The sequence below is a fragment of the Phodopus roborovskii genome, unplaced genomic scaffold, assembly GCF_943737965.1.
Source record: "Phodopus roborovskii unplaced genomic scaffold, PHOROB, whole genome shotgun sequence".
NCBI classification, from domain to species: Eukaryota; Metazoa; Chordata; class Mammalia; order Rodentia; family Cricetidae; genus Phodopus; species Phodopus roborovskii.
Genome location: NW_026126407.1, coordinates 20,174,068 through 20,189,509, shown reverse-complemented (window position 1 = coordinate 20,189,509; position 15,442 = coordinate 20,174,068). Strand labels below are relative to the sequence as shown.

At 52.3% G+C, this 15,442-nt stretch overlaps 1 protein-coding gene across 1 annotated transcript in view; it reads left to right on the top strand.

Annotated features, from left to right (window-relative positions):
• Nucleotides 1-380: 380 nt before the first annotated feature.
• Nucleotides 381-15,442, top strand: part of Myo15a (myosin XVA) — a 50,809-nt gene continuing 35,747 nt past the window's right edge. The window contains exons 1-12 of the mRNA XM_051180502.1: nt 381-4,245; nt 5,950-6,032; nt 6,579-6,642; nt 7,126-7,235; nt 7,548-7,622; nt 7,835-7,925; nt 11,023-11,028; nt 11,267-11,370; nt 11,486-11,549; nt 12,300-12,413; nt 12,833-12,994; nt 15,226-15,339. Coding sequence (XP_051036459.1) covers nt 676-4,245; nt 5,950-6,032; nt 6,579-6,642; nt 7,126-7,235; nt 7,548-7,622; nt 7,835-7,925; nt 11,023-11,028; nt 11,267-11,370; nt 11,486-11,549; nt 12,300-12,413; nt 12,833-12,994; nt 15,226-15,339 — 4,557 coding nt within the window. The 5' untranslated portion in view covers nt 381-675. The remainder of the gene's footprint in view (nt 4,246-5,949; nt 6,033-6,578; nt 6,643-7,125; nt 7,236-7,547; nt 7,623-7,834; nt 7,926-11,022; nt 11,029-11,266; nt 11,371-11,485; nt 11,550-12,299; nt 12,414-12,832; nt 12,995-15,225; nt 15,340-15,442) is intronic.

Genomic DNA, 15,442 nt, shown 5'->3' with positions numbered 1-15,442 from the left:
AGCTGGGCCATGCTCCATTTTTGCTCCTAGGTGTCCTGCCCCTCCCCACAACCTGCAAAGATGTTCACACTGCCCTGCTTTCTGAGGCAGCAGCCGGGCTCTCCATGATGCATTATTCAGCTCCCTGAGTTGGCCAGCTCCCGTTACACTGGCCACAGCCCTGGACACCCGCTTGTCACTTACAGTTGCCCTCCAAGGTGATGTGGTGGGTTGTGAGTATCCTATCCTGGCCTCAGGAGACCTGTCTCCACTCTGGGCCCATGCAGGGGGTCTAGGGCAGATGATGTCCCCCTCTGGAGATTAATGTCCCTCTTTGTTAAGCAACCATTCCCTTTGGAGCTTAGCCAGCTGGGACACAGGAGGGCTTGGCCAGAGTCAGCAAGTTGTTGCCATGGTGACTGTAAAGCCAGGCTGCTGCCCCAGCACAGGCCTCCCAGTCTATCCCCACTAGAAAACAACACCCAAGCACTTTCCACCACCTCTCAAAGGTGAAACCCAAGGCTAGTCTAGAGGATGAATTATGGATCCTCCTTCTCCATGCCACCCAGACAGTCTCAGCTGCTCAGACACTGAAGGGACTTAGGTCCAGTCACAAGCAAGAAGCCCTAGCTGGTCTCCAAGCAGGCCTACAAGTTCCTGAACCTGTGACACCTACCCCAGGCATATTAGGCCACCATGGCGAAAGAGGAAGATGAGGAGAAGAAAGCAAAGAAAGGAAAGAAGGGCAAGAAGGCCCCGGAGCCGGAGAAACCCAAAAGGAGCCTGAAGGGCACATCTCGGCTGTTCATGGGCTTCCGAGACCGCACGCCCAAGATCTCCAAGAAGGGGCAGTTCCGGAGTGCATCAGCCTTCTTCTGGGGCCTCCACACTGGCCCACAGAAGACCAAACGCAAGAAGAAGGCCCGTACTGTACTCAAGTCCACATCCAAGCTCATGACACAGATGCGTGTGGGCAAAAAGAAGCGGGCGATGAAGGGAAAGAAGCCCTCGTTCATGGTGATCCGCTTCCCTGGACGGCGTGGCTATGGCCGCCTGAAGCCTCGTGCCCAGTCGCTTAGCAAGGCATCCACAGCTATTAACTGGCTGACCAAGAAGTTCCTCCTCAAGAAGGCCGAGGAGTCAGGCAGTGAGCAGGCTACACTGGACGCCTGGCTTCAGCGCTCAAGCTCCCGCGTGGGCTCGCGTAAGCTGCCCTTCCCGTCGGGCGCTGAGATCCTGCGGCATGGAGGCCGGCTCCGCAGGTTCCCCCGCAGCCACAGCATCTACTCTTCTGGGGAGCCTGTGGGCTTCCTGCCCTTTGAGGACGAGGCCCCATTCCGGCATGCAGGCTCCCGCAAGTCATTGTATGGGCTCGAGGGCTTCCAGGACCTGGGTGAATATTATGACTACCACCGTGAGGGTGACGACTACTACGACCAGCAGTCGCTGCACCACTACGAGGAGCAGGAGCCCTACTTGTCTGGGTTCGGTGCGTACAGCCCAGCATGGCCACCCAATGACTACTACGGGTACCCATCCGGAGATCCATACAACTACTACCATCCGGATTACTATGGTGACACCCTCTACCCCGGCTATGGATATGGCTATGGCTATGATGATTTTGAGCCCCCATATGCGCCCCCATCAGGGTATTCATCTCCTTACAGCTACCATGACAGCTTTGAGGGTGAGGCCTACCCATACAGCTACTACCTGGATCCCTATGCACCTCACCACGTGCCATATCCACCCTATGACTTTCCGTATGACACTCCTTATGACATACCCTACTTTGATCCCTATGGAGTTCCCTATACTGAAGGCATCTATGGTGGCGGGCCTGAGGCCATCTACCCCCCTGGGGTGCCCTATGTATATCCGGAAGAGCCAGCTTTTATGTACCCCTGGGTGCCACCACCCATATTGTCACCCCACAACCCATATGCCCACCCTATGGATGACATTGCAGAACTGGAGGAGCCTGAAGAAGTGGGTGGAGAACGGCAGAGCACCTCCTTCCGCCTTCCTAGCGCGGCCTTCTTTGAGCAGCAAGGCATGGACAAGCCAGCCAGATCCAAGCTGTCCCTCATCCGGAAGTTCCGCCTTTTCCCACGGCCGCAGGTGAAGCTGTTTGGGAAGGAGAAGCTAGAGGTGCCCCTGCCACCCTCTCTAGACATCCCTTTACCTCTAGGGGAGGCAGAGGGGGAGGAAGAAGAGGAGGAGATGCCTCCAGTGCCCACGATGCCCTACACCCACCCTTACTGGAGCTTCCTCACACCTCGCCAGCGAAACCTGCAGCGAGCCCTGTCAGCCTTCGGTGCCCGCCAAGGCCTAGGCTTTGGCCCTGAGTTTGTCCACCCAACACCACGTCCAGCCACCTCACTGGCACGGTTCCTCAAAAAGACACTGTCAGAAAAAAAGCCTATCCCACGGCTCAGGAGCAGCCAGAAGGCCCGAGCAGGGCGGCCCACAGTCAGAGAGGCAGCCTACAAACGCTTTGGCTACAAGCTGGCCGGCATGGACCCTGATCGGCCCAACACACCTATTATGCTGAGACGCAGCCAGCCACAGGCTCGAAACAACAACAACTCTCACGGCCCACCCTCACCCAGGCCCACACCACGGACCCTCACCCACTGGAGTGCACTCCTATCCCCTCCAGTGCCTGGGCCATCTCCCAGCCCTGGCCCACCACCAGCTCCCCCCTTCTCTCCAATCCTTTCCAGGCCTCCAAGGCTAGCTTCCCCCTACAGCTCACCCTATGGCTCTCTCCGCCAGCATCCACCACCCTGGGCTGCGCCAGCTCATGTGCCCTTTACACCCCAGGCAAATTGGTGGGGCTTTGCTGAGCCCCCTCGTCTGAGCCCAGAGGTTGCCCCTGACCTCTTGGCCTTTCCTGTACCCCGGCCCTCTTTCCGAGCATCCCGCAGTCGAGGGGCAGCTTTTGGCTTCCCCAGGTCTTCCCTGATAGGTTCAAGGAGAAGGCCCAATCTGCCCTCACCCCAGCCCTCTCTGAGGAGCCTACCAGGCCAGGGCTACCACTCACCTTTAGGGCCCTTGTCTCCTCAGTTATCCCTCCGAAGGGGTCCCTTCCAGCCACCCTTCCCACCCCCTCCACGAAGACCTCAGTCACTTCGGGAGACCTTCTCTCTGCATCGAGCCTCTGGACGCCTACGCCCACCCTGCTCACCAGTGCTAGGTTCTCTGAGACCACCCTCACCACCCCCACTCCTCAACCATGGCCCCCGGCACCGGTCCCTCAACCTGCCCTCACGCCTTCCACGGACCTGGCGGCGACTCAGCGAGCCACCTACCCGAGCTGTGAAGCCATGGATACATAGGCCTTACCACCCACCACCCAGTGCTGGGCCCTGGGCTACAGGGTCTTTGGAACACCAAGAGAACCAGCACGAACCAGAGGACTCAGAGACGCCCTGGACAGTGCCCCCGTTGGCCCCCAGCTGGGATGTGGACATGCCTTCTACACAGGGCCCACTTTCTCCATGGCCAGAAGGTATAGGCAGCCTTAGAGGCTTCTCCAGGACCTCTCCTGTGCCTGAAAACCCCTTACATGAGCACATGAGCCCTGCCCATGAACCACAGCCAGAGAACCAAGCCTCCAGTTTAACTGGTATCTTTCTGGGCCAACACCATGACCCAGGGCCTGGGCAACTCACTGAGTCAGCCAGCCCAAGCTTGGAGAATCCTGAAAAAGCAGTCACCTCAGAGGACCCTCAGCTACCAGCTGAACCTGAGACCCTGAACCCAACACTTCCCGAAAAAAATGTTAGCTCGGAGAGGAAGGATTTACGACTCAGCCTCTCATATCCACTGAGCACACATAAGCAGGCAAGAGCTACATGGCCACTGTGGCGCCGCTGGAAGACATTGTCCAGAACCCCAGCTCCCTTGGCCCCCACCAGAGCCCCAGTGTCCTTGCTCAAGGCAGGTGAGAAGCCCCAGCCTGAGCCTGGGCGGTTTGCGGTCGTCATGCCTCAAGTACGAGGGTTGAGCTCCTTCCAGCAAAAACGGCCTGCTCCCCTGCAGCCTCCAGAGCATCCACACCAAGTCCCTGAGCATGGCCCAGCACCCAAAGCCAGTAGTCTGCGCTGGTCCTGCCTCTGGCCACCAAAAGATGCTCACTGTCCCTGGCCACTTGTACGAACCCACTCCTCTCAATCCCACCTCCTGGGCCATGGAGGTGACTGCCTGTCCCACAGGGGCCCCTGGAAAAAGACTGGCCCCCAAAGCTGGCAGAACAAGGTATGGAGGCACAAATCAGAGGGTGGGATTGGGAGTTCTGGCCTAAGAACCAGAATGAGAAGTGGCCCGAAGTATCATGTGCAGGCAGCCATGGCAAGTGGCTGTCTACTTGGACCTCTCTCCCTTCTGAAGGTGGGGACCTGGACCTTGCAGGGAATCTGGGGTTGGGCAAAGGACTTCCCAGTATAGGCAGGCCCTGAATGAAAGGACTAGATGAGAGTAAGAGGGGCAGGATCCCTACTTTCTGACTGTCTCATCACAGAGTAGGGAAACTAAGTCCCAGAAGCCAGGAGTATGTTGGGTAGAGGCAGGCAGCCTGTCTCACGGAGTCCCAGTCCATGACTGGCTGCCGCATACATGGTGGAAGGTGATCTGGATGCTGGATGGCCCTTGGAGGAGATAGTTGATCACTCTAACCTCCCTGGGGACACCCAGAATGGGTGGGGCAAGCAGCGATAGGCGGTAGTTCGTCACCTCCGTACACCGTGCCCACAGAACAGGCAGCAAGCTGGCCTAGCAATGGCAAACGGGGCAGCCTGGCTGCTAGGGGGACCCTGGCCCCGACGACGGGTACCCCGCGCTGTGTGGGCTGCAGCATTGAGGGAGCGGGGCACAGGGTGCCCAGGGGTGAGGGGCAAGGATGCCTGGGCCCTCCTCACTCTGGAATACGTGAGTGGCTGAATTATTCAGGGTCTGTGGCCATTGGCAAGCACGTGACCAGATGGGTGGGCTGGAGGCCAGGGCGGGAGGGTTGATACTTGCTGCGTCCTACCTAACAACAGAGCAAGGGCAAGCAGCATGCAGGCCCTCTTGGATCCTCTTTCCTTGCCTAGAGAGGGTGCAGCTGGGATGGGCAAGGCCAAAGCTGCATATGTGTACACTTGCAGTGACACAGAGCCTTGCAGGCCCATGTGCCTGGACGTGTATGAGTAAATACCAGGTGCAAGCAAGGAGAGCAGGTGTGTGCCAAGTCTGAGCAGACATGGCATCCATGGAGATGTGGGCTCTCAGCCTACCCTTTGAGTGTGTACATATAGATGGGCACTGTGGAGATTCTTCAGCCCCAAGCTGACATCAGGACACCTACTCTCAAGGTCCTCAAGGTGGGAGGTACAACCAAGTGGATGTTGAGAGTACCTATATGAATGTGTGCCCCCAGTCAAGCACATGGGCTGGCACATAGCCACAGATATGCATGGAGCTGTGAGGACTGTGGTGCTACTCCAGTAGATCCACATGCAGTATTTACACAGTTATCCTAGGCAGGAGATGGTGCCATCCTGGGACAACCTCCATCTTTGTCTTTCCAGAGGCCTCCTGTGCCATGACACAGGTGTCCATCAAACTGTCACACAAGCCAACACATAGGATTGGTGGGGAGCAGAGTAGGGACACTGAGAGGACAGGAGTGGGGAGACATTTGTGTTTGTGGTTGTGAATGTATCTGTGTGTGCTCACTCCCTGAGCAAGACGCTTGTGGTGCATAGGCATGCTCCCCCGAGATACTTGGCACACAGACCCATGTCCCTGTGTGTAAGTAAGGGCTGTATACAGTCTTCATGGACCATTGCACTCTAAGACAAAGAGGATGGAAAATCCAGCCAGGATCTAACCTTGATGTTCCTCTCGGACCATGGGAGCAGGTGCCTGGTATGTCCAAGCCAGGGCCCACCCAGGCCTCCAGCTTGCCCCCCTCTCTCATAGATGCACTCCATACGCAATCTGCCTTCTGTGAGGTCCCGTGAGCAGCACAGGGAAGATGGTGTGGAGGATATGACACAGCTGGAGTAAGTGGATGGGGTGAGGGAGAAGTCCTAGTGGGAACCGCAATCTTCTGTCTACACCTATGGACATTTCCAGAGCCCCGCTTCCTCATTTGCAAATAGTGTCATAAAGTGTCACAAAAGCCACATGTTTTCAAGTCGAAGCTCTGTGAGTTAGACAGTCCTTGCTTCAGATCCTAGCCATACCATTTACCAGCTAGGCAGTCATGGACCTATCATTTCCCCACTCTGTGCCTCAATTTCTCTTCCACGAGAGTGGTGTGGGAAGCTGCTGTGAGAATGCTGGCACATGCTGTAAATCCCTAAAGCTCTCCAACTGCAATAAGTCAGCCTCAAGTCTTCTGCCTCGGTGCCCACCAGGGTCCCACAAGGTGGGTATGATGTTTGACAACCCATTGAACAGATGAAGAAACTGAGGCATACCAAGATGAACTATCTTGCCCAAGTCTCGTAGCTGGTCAGTGGTAGAAGGGGGCAAGACACCATGCCAAGGAGGGTGGAGCCTGTGCCAGGACTGGGGACCCTCACAGTATCTCCATGTCCTTTCAGAGACCTCCAAGAGACCACTGTGCTATCCAACCTAAAGACCAGATTTGAACGAAACCTCATCTACGTAAGTCTGGGGCTTGCCAGGCCAAGGACATGCTTGGATTCTACACTAGAGGTGGCCAGAAGGGTGGAAGGGAACCTGTGACCCCAGAGTGGCAGGACAGAGGGCCTGAGGCCTGGAGCCACTTCCGAAAGGCATGGTTATCTATAATGGCTTTGATGACTTTGGGGGCACATGTGCTCTGCTCCTCTGTTGTAGGCAGTGGAGGTTGACCTTGGTATGGGCAGGAATGCCTGCAGCCTAGATAAATGAGGTGGGCAGGAGATTACATGCCATCTTGGCCTGATTAAGGCCACAGAGCCTGGTTCACTTCACATTCACTTCAGCATGTGCAGAGCTTAGGATTCCATTAAAGCACAGACTCTCTTGTGCTGTAGAGGGCTAGATGACAGAATGGGGCCAGGCAGGCAGATATATGTCCCATTGGAAAGGGAAGCCACAGATGGCCATGGCAACCATGACACTAAGGTCCCCATCTGTCAGCAGACCTACATTGGCAGCATTCTGGTGTCGGTGAACCCATACCAAATGTTTTCAATCTACGGGCCAGAGCAGGTACAACAGTACAGCGGGCGTGCCCTAGGAGAGAATCCCCCGTGAGTACCTGTGGGATGTGGAGAAGTTGCCCTGGGGTGCTCTGGGTCCATCTCTGAGCTCGGGGAGCCCCTGGATGCCTTTCAGCCATGCATAGGGGTTGAGTGGGAGTAGGCAACCCACAACTTAGTGCAGTCTCTCCCCAGGAATGGCAGTCTCCTCTAGAGGCCACTGTAGCTCTGACTGAGGGTGAGAGATGGGCAGTGCTGGCTGCTTGGCTAAACAGAGAAACCCCTCCCCACAACCCCTGGTAGTCTTGGGACTGTGGGAACTGACTGTCAGAGACAGTGATGCCTAATGCCCTGTCTTACCAGGCACCTCTTTGCAATTGCTAACCTCGCCCTCGCCAAAATGCTCGATGCCAAACAAAACCAGTGTGTCATCATCAGGTGAGCCAAGCTATGCTCAGGTTGGGGACAGATCGGGGTGCACCATGGGTAGTGGGGTGGGGTTTACATCCAGACATCTAGATGGTAAGATGTGAATCTACTATGAGCCCTGGGAAGAGCACCGGGTGCCTCTGGGCACTGCATGGCTCATGGGTTGGAGTGGACATGGAGAGGCAGGGGAAAGCTGATGCTATGGCACTGTGTTTGGTTAGTGGGGAGAGTGGTTCTGGAAAGACTGAGGCCACGAAGCTCATTCTGCGCTGCCTGGCTGCCATGAACCAGAGACGGGACGTCATGCAGCAGGTGAGAACTACTATCAAGCTATCATGTGGTTGCCCTGTCTGCTTAGGATTCCTAGCCCAGAACCCTTGCTGAACACAACTCCAAAAGACCAGGCTCTTGAATGTGTACTCAGATGGAAGGAGATTGAATTCCAGATAGGCCAGCAGGGGTGGCTCAATGCAGGGCTTCTCTTTCTTCCATCTTCCCCAGGGAAGTATCTCCAGCCTGATCGTATCTCTGGTTATGGCCAAAGACCACTATAGTCTCATACCCAGATGCTAAACAGGTTTAAGTATGGCCACAGTGTGAAACAGAGGCAGCAGACTTCAGGCTTGCTGAGCAGACATGAGAATACTAAATACTGCAACCCTACACCACTCTTGGAAACTGATCCATTCCCTCGGTAAAGGTTTACTGAGACCTTACTGTGTTCTGGGCTCAGCAAGGAACAGAAAAAAAACACATCAAGACAATGTTTACAGCTGTGTGGGGGTTACGTCCCAAGGCAGGAGGTGGAGAAGAAGAAAATATAAGTAACTGTTAAGTACATTATGTATACTGAAAAGTGTAGACTTAGTATATGTAGAGGAGAAAAAAAGGAGGGTGGAGGAAAGAGAGAGATGGTGAGCATCAGAAGGACAATACAGCGACGGCGCCCTGAGTAGGTCTGAGGAGAGTGAGAAGGCCAAATATAAAGGTGCAAGCAGGTCTAGGGTGCCCACAGGACATCAGAATGGCAATGTGGAGTCTGGATCAAAAGGCCAGGGGCTCAGGTGCCTGTGGCTGTGACACTTGGTGTACAAGGATAAATCCAGGTACAGGGCAAAGCCAGCCAGGGACTTGACTGAAGGATCCAGTTACAGTGTGAAGAGGGCTAGCCCAAGAGTGACCACAGGCAGCACGGATGAAGAGGAACTGCTGAAAGGAGGTGCCTCAGGAATGGCGGGAATCCAGGCTCAGGGGAGATACGGCTCAGTGTCCAGAACGAGGGGCTCTCAAAATCCTCAGCTGGAAAATGACTATAATGCTGCAACTGGTGATTATTTTGGCAGGACCTCTTTCCTCTCTGTTCTAAGTAGTTTTTAGATTCTTCTACATGTCTGGGAGGGCCCATGAGGGAGAGAAGTGAGCGCCATGAGTTCCTCCTTGGGACAGATGTCTTCCAAATGCCCTCACAGAGCCTCATGGTCTCCCTTGGAAACCATGTCTATGATCAATTGGAGATTGAGAACATGATGCCTGGGAAGAGAAATGACTTGCCCAGTGACCCCCAAATGAGGCTATAGGGCAGGAATTTATATCCCATGGTGAGAGATGTGCAGAAGAAAGTAAGGACATGTGACAAACTGGGTCTGAGAGTTTCTGGGCCAGGCACACAGCATAAGAATATTGGACAGGTCAGATCTAGGGTCAGTTGAAGTTATGGCTGAATCTAGGACCTTAACCCAATGGGCATGCCTTGACCCACCCCCATACACTCTAGTCACAAAATGATGGTGTGGTACCTTCCTCATTTCAGAAAAGTTCATCTTGTTGAATAGCTTTGGTCATGTATCCTCACTAGAACCAATCACACAGTAGGGGCCCTTCTCCTGCCAATGTTTATACACCCCAGCCCATGAGGGCATCCCCCAACAAGTTTTCTGACTTCGTGTCCTGTCTGTGCTGAGTACCAGGAGCAGAGAAGGGGCCGCACACACTCTGACACCTTCCAGGCACTTACAGACTAAGGGACAGTAAGAACATTGCCCTACTGAACTTGGTTACTGAGCAGCTGCAGGCAGCCCATCCTCTGTTGCTCTTTATCAGGAGCTCAGCAGGCACTGGATTGAGTGTGGAAGTAAACAGGGGGTGCTGCCTCCATCCTGAGGTTACAGGTGTCATGTCTGTGGGAGCTGGGGCCCCTTCTTCTCCCTAAAACTTCTTCCTGAAGACATGACCTAGCCAGAGCCCAATGCATACTAAGTGTATTCACCAGGCACTACTTGGAGCCCATTCTTCTGGACTTGGAGGCCCTGGGCATGCTGTAGCACCTCTCTATATCCCAGTTTCTGAGTCTGTGAGATAGCAGCAGTGTTAGCATCTATGTGTAGGATACAAACATGAACAAAAATTAGGGCATGGAGGTACAGACCTACTGTCCCAGGTACTAAGGCAGTTGAGATAGCTGGGTCATGAACCCAAGGCCTGTCTGGACTATATAGTGAGATCTTGTCTCAAAATGAAAAACAAACAAAATGCTGTGGGTGTGTCTCAGTGATAGAGGTCTTGAGTTCCATACCTAGAACTGAAAAATAAAATAAAGGCAGAATAATTGGCAAAATGTCTGGTACACAGTACATACTTATAGGTGGGTGCCATAGTTAGCTATGCTCACCCTGGGTGGCTCTGCTCATGAGATACTAAACTCCTTATTTTTACCCATTGAGAGAATTTGCAAGGGTCTGCTACGCCTTCATTAGCCCTGTACTGAGAATGGGACCCAAGTGTGCAAGGAGACCAATACCACCTGCTCATCCACAGGACTGAGTTTCTGTAGGGACACAGATGATATCCATGAACCTACATTTGCTGAGGCACTGAGTGCCCTGAGGAAGAAGAGCCTGGGGAGGCTCCCTGAACGAGGAGAGAGGAGCATGCAGGTGCTTTCAGGTGCAAGGACCAACAGGCGCAGATGTCCTGAGGCAGGGATGGTCTAGATGTAAGGGGCCTAGTGAAGCAGGAGGGACAGACTGAAGGAGAGGGCTCAGGAAGCAATAAGACACTTGGAGGTGAGGGCAGGACTGTGATAAGGTAGGTGCCACAGAGGTGGGATGGGTCCCAAAGAACACCTTGGTGTCTGTGCTGAGCCTAACAGGAGACGTAAGAGAGAGGAAATGTCAGAGATTCGGGTGTGGGGCAGAAAGAATGGGGCATCCCAGAGTCTTGTTGCCAGCACACTAGCTGCATGCCACCCGCTGAGGCTCACAGGACTTCCAACAGGGACCTAAAAGGGTCTGCCAGTGTCTCCACAGACCAAGGCCCCCAGCCTCCTGGAGGGAGAGGTGGCTATAGTCTTGTTAGTGAACCACTTTTGTTGTCTCTTCCTTCTGCTCCGGCTTCACCAACACCCCTGAAGATAAAGGTATGCAGGCTGTGTATGGCCCATGGGCAGCACGGCCAGGGAATGGGAACACGGGGCTCTAAACATGAGTGGGCCTTCCGGGGACAGAGGGGGAAGTCCTCTGGGGTTCTATAAGGAATCTGCTTCAGGTCACCCCTCCAAAGGGTGGGCTCCCTGGGAAGACCTCTGTTTGGATATGTTTGGGTCATGTCCTGACCCTAGTGCCCATCTCTCCCATAACCTTTCCTTCCTTGTCCAGATCCTGGAGGCAACACCTCTCCTGGAGGCCTTTGGTAATGCCAAAACCGTTAGGAATGACAACTCTAGCCGCTTTGGGAAGTTTGTGGAAATCTTTCTAGAAGGGTGAGTAGGGCCATGGTAGCTGCCCAGAGGCCTTGCAGAGCCCTTCATGGCCCACAGCAGCACCTGAGGCAAAGTGGGCCACCTCAGTCCCCAACAGCCTACTATGCTTCCCCAGGGGTGTGATCTCTGGTGCCATAACCTCTCAGTACCTGCTGGAGAAGTCAAGGATTGTGTTCCAGGTAGGCAGGCCAGAAGCCTGGCTGGTGCTGACACTCAGAGCCTGACTCAGGGCTTGGGGGTAGTGGATTATGAGCAAATATATGTGTATACATGTGGAGGTATGTGTGTGTGTGTGTGTGTGTGTGTGTGTGTGATCTGAGCCTGTGATCTGTCACCTCCCTTCTTCTATCACAACAGCCTAGTTGTCTCATCCCTACCCAAGAGATCAACACACTGTTCCCACCCCAAGAACACAAGGGTGTATGCATGGCCCAGCCCTTTGCCTCCTCTAAGTCATCCTGCCAGGTCTCTTGTTCAAGGAAGCCACCTTATTCTATGCAGTCCTTTGTACCTATTCACAACCCCCCTTTCAGTGTCTTACTTCTCATCTGTGAAATATAAGTAGCTAAATGTCTCCAGATAGCAGATGGGTTCTATGAGATCTGTCCTCATGGTGTCCCATGGGGCTTGGGGCTCAAGAAGGCCTAGGCCAAATGAACCATCTGCATGTGCTCATCTGAACCATAGAGATACATGTCTCTGGGTGTGTGGGGATAGTTTACACAAGAGAAAATGGGTGGTATGTTCCTATGTCTCCAAACAAAGTAAGGCCAGCACCCCACCACACCAAGATGCTCTCAGATCTCACCCCAGAGATGCCAGCCAACCTGCAGATCCCTGCCTGTGGACATGTTTATATGTGCACAGCTGAGCCTGGCTGAGTGACTGAGTGGTCACTCTTGTATGCACCCACCTTGCCTTGCCTGCAGGCCAAAAACGAGAGAAATTACCATATTTTCTATGAGCTGCTGGCCGGCCTCCCGGCCCAACTGCGACAGACCTTCAGCCTGCAAGAAGCTGAGACCTACTACTACCTGAACCAGGTGAGCATGTACAAAGGGCTACCCAGTTCTGTGGCTCCAAAGTCCCAAAGCTCCATGGCTCCTGGCAAGTGAGGACAGGAACATCGGGCCTCAGCAGAGAGAGGAGCCCACCTGACTTTCATCTCTCCAGAGCCTAGAACAAAACTAGCCAAGGTGATGGTACTACACGCCCCCTCTCTGGAACTCAGTTTCCTCTTCTGGGAAATGGGGACAACATAGCACCACTATGTAGAGGTGTGGGTAAAGAATGCATGACTTGGCACTGATTAATGCTGGCTGTGGTCGGGGAACAAATCCTGCTCCTCCTCACATGGTCTGTGGAGCTGTCCTGGGTCCCCTCAGAACCTCCTGGAAAGCAGGACCTGATGAGCTCTCAGCTTGAGGACTGGACATTGACCCCATCCCCTGCCCCGAACCAGGGTGGGAACTGTGAGATCATTGGTAAGAGTGATGCAGATGACTTCCGCCGCCTGCTGGCTGCTATGGAGGTTCTTGGCTTCACCAGTGAGGACCAAGACAGTATCTTCCGCATCCTGGCCTCCATCTTACACCTGGGAAATGTCTATTTTGAGAAGCATGAGGTAAGAGGTACTCAACCTGCAAGACCACACCCAGGCCTGCAAGCTTCCTCTCTGGTTACACAATGCACATGTCTTCTTCCCCTTTTTGGGCATATTCTTTTCTTGTGATATGTGAGAATGTTTTTATATATGTTAGAAAAGTCAGACAATTATTTTTAGATGACTGAAAACAAACGTATCCTCCGTGTTTCATTTATTGTTTATTTTTATTTATTATTTGGTTGGTATTGTTCTTTCTGGGTATTGCCATGTAGCTATTTTAAAATTACTTTTAGGCAGTTTATCAGTCTTTTCTCATGCATTGTAGATTTTTTGTTTGTCTGTTTGTTGGTCATTTTTTTTGAGAAAAACCTTCTCCTTAGTGCTTGTGTAGTATGCAGGAAGTCCTGGATTTTATCCTTGCCCTCTCAGAAAATCAAGTCCGTGCTGCACACCATTAGTGGAGGAAGACCAGAAGTTCAAGTTCATCCTCAGCTACACGTTGAGCTTGAGGGTAGCTTGGGCTTCACCAGACTCTGTCTCAAAAAAATATGTTTCCTCCGGTAAAAACAATTTGGGGTTCACATGGTTGAAGGAGAGAATGAACCCCTTCAGGTTGCCCTCTGACCTCCATGCACACCAGGGCTTGTACACTCACACATAAAAACACAACAAATAAGTAAATTTTTTAATGTTTTGTTTTTTAGAGGAAGGGTGTCTCTGTGTAGCCCTGGATGTCCCAGAACTCACTTTGTAGAATAGGCTGATCCATTTGCTTCTACCTCCTGAATGCTGGGATTAAAGGCATGTGCCACCACACAGAGCTAAAAAGAAAATGTTTTAAAATTGTGCTTGAGAGATGGCTCAAGTGGCTAAAAAACATTTGCTGCTCTTGTAAAGCACCTGAGGTTAGTTCCAAGCACCCATGTTAGGCAGTTCACACCAATATGTAGCTTCATCTCCCTAGGATATGATACCCTTGTTCTCTCTATAGGTATCTGCACATGCATGTGCATACACACACAAAATTAAAAATAAGTCTGAAAATAATAACCCATTGCTGCCTGGCATTGGTGGCACACACCTTTAATCCCAGCACTTGGGAGGTGGAGGCAGGTGAATCTCTATGAGTTCAAGGCAAGCCTGGTTTACAGAGCGAATTCCAAGGCAGGCTACAAAGCAATACAAAGAAACCATGTTTTGAAAACACCAAAATAATAATAGTAATAATAATAAGCCATTGTAATAAACCATGAAATAGGAATCTGCTGTACTTAATTTCCAGATGGTTATGCAATTGTCTTTATCCTGATTTGAAAACCAGGTACTTTTTGTGTATACAATTGCCAGATATATTTATGCCTAATTCTAAACATTAGAATTTTGTTGTTAGGTTTGGATTTTTGTTTTCTTTTTTATTTTGTTTTGTTTTATTTGAAACAAGGTCTTGCTATGTAGTTTTCCTACCTCAGCCTTCCAAGTTCTGGTACTGCAAACATGTGCCTCTATAGATGGCCAGTGCCAAGAAGTCTGTCTTTTAAACTGTCTGTCTGTCTGTCTGTATGTGTGTGTGTCATGTGTGTGCAAATGCTTGAATAGACCAGAAGAGGATATTATATCTCCCAAAGGAAAGTACAAATGGTTGGGAGCTTCTTGATGTGGTGCTGGCAGCAAATTCAGATCCTCTGGAAGAGCAGCAAGTTCTTTTGACTGCTGAGTATCTCTCCATCCTCTCTCTGTCTTTATCTCTGTCTCTGTCTCTCTCTCTCTCTCTCTCACTGAATCTGTTGTTTGCCATTTCCAATGGACGGGTCATTGAACCCAGGAATTGATCTGTCCCTCCAGTGCTGGGGTTACAGATAAGCAACACTGTGCCTGGCTTTTATTGAGTGCTGGGATTTGAACTCAGGCCCTCATACATGCACAAGTGTTTTATCCACTGAGCCACCTACCCAATTCCAGATCTACTAATGTGCACCATCTATCTGCACACACTGTATTTGTAGCCCATCTGTTTTGTTTTGCATATTTATTTTGGTATTGAAGATGGAACCTATGACCCCACACATGCTGGGCAAATTCTCTACTCCTGAGCCACACCCCCACCAGGCTGAATTAATGTCTGTAGTCTGTCCTACTTCAGAGAGCTTCCTCTACTTCTTTTCCAGGCTTTCTCTGGCATTCTAGCTTGTTTCTGTTTTTATATTCCCAACCGGTTCAGCTCAGGCCTACTGCCCTGGTGTTTTCCATAGACGGATGCCCAGGAGGTGGCTTCTGTGGTGAGCGCCAGGGAGATCCAGGCTGTGGCAGAGCTGCTTCAGGTCTCCCCTGAGGGCCTGCAGAAAGCTATCACCTTCAAAGTGACTGTGAGTCTGAGGGCCCTGCATCCTGGCAGGGGCCCTTTCCTCTGGGGCCACAGTGCCCTCTCCCTCCCCACCCCACCCCCTACCTCTCAGGTCTCTCTCAGGT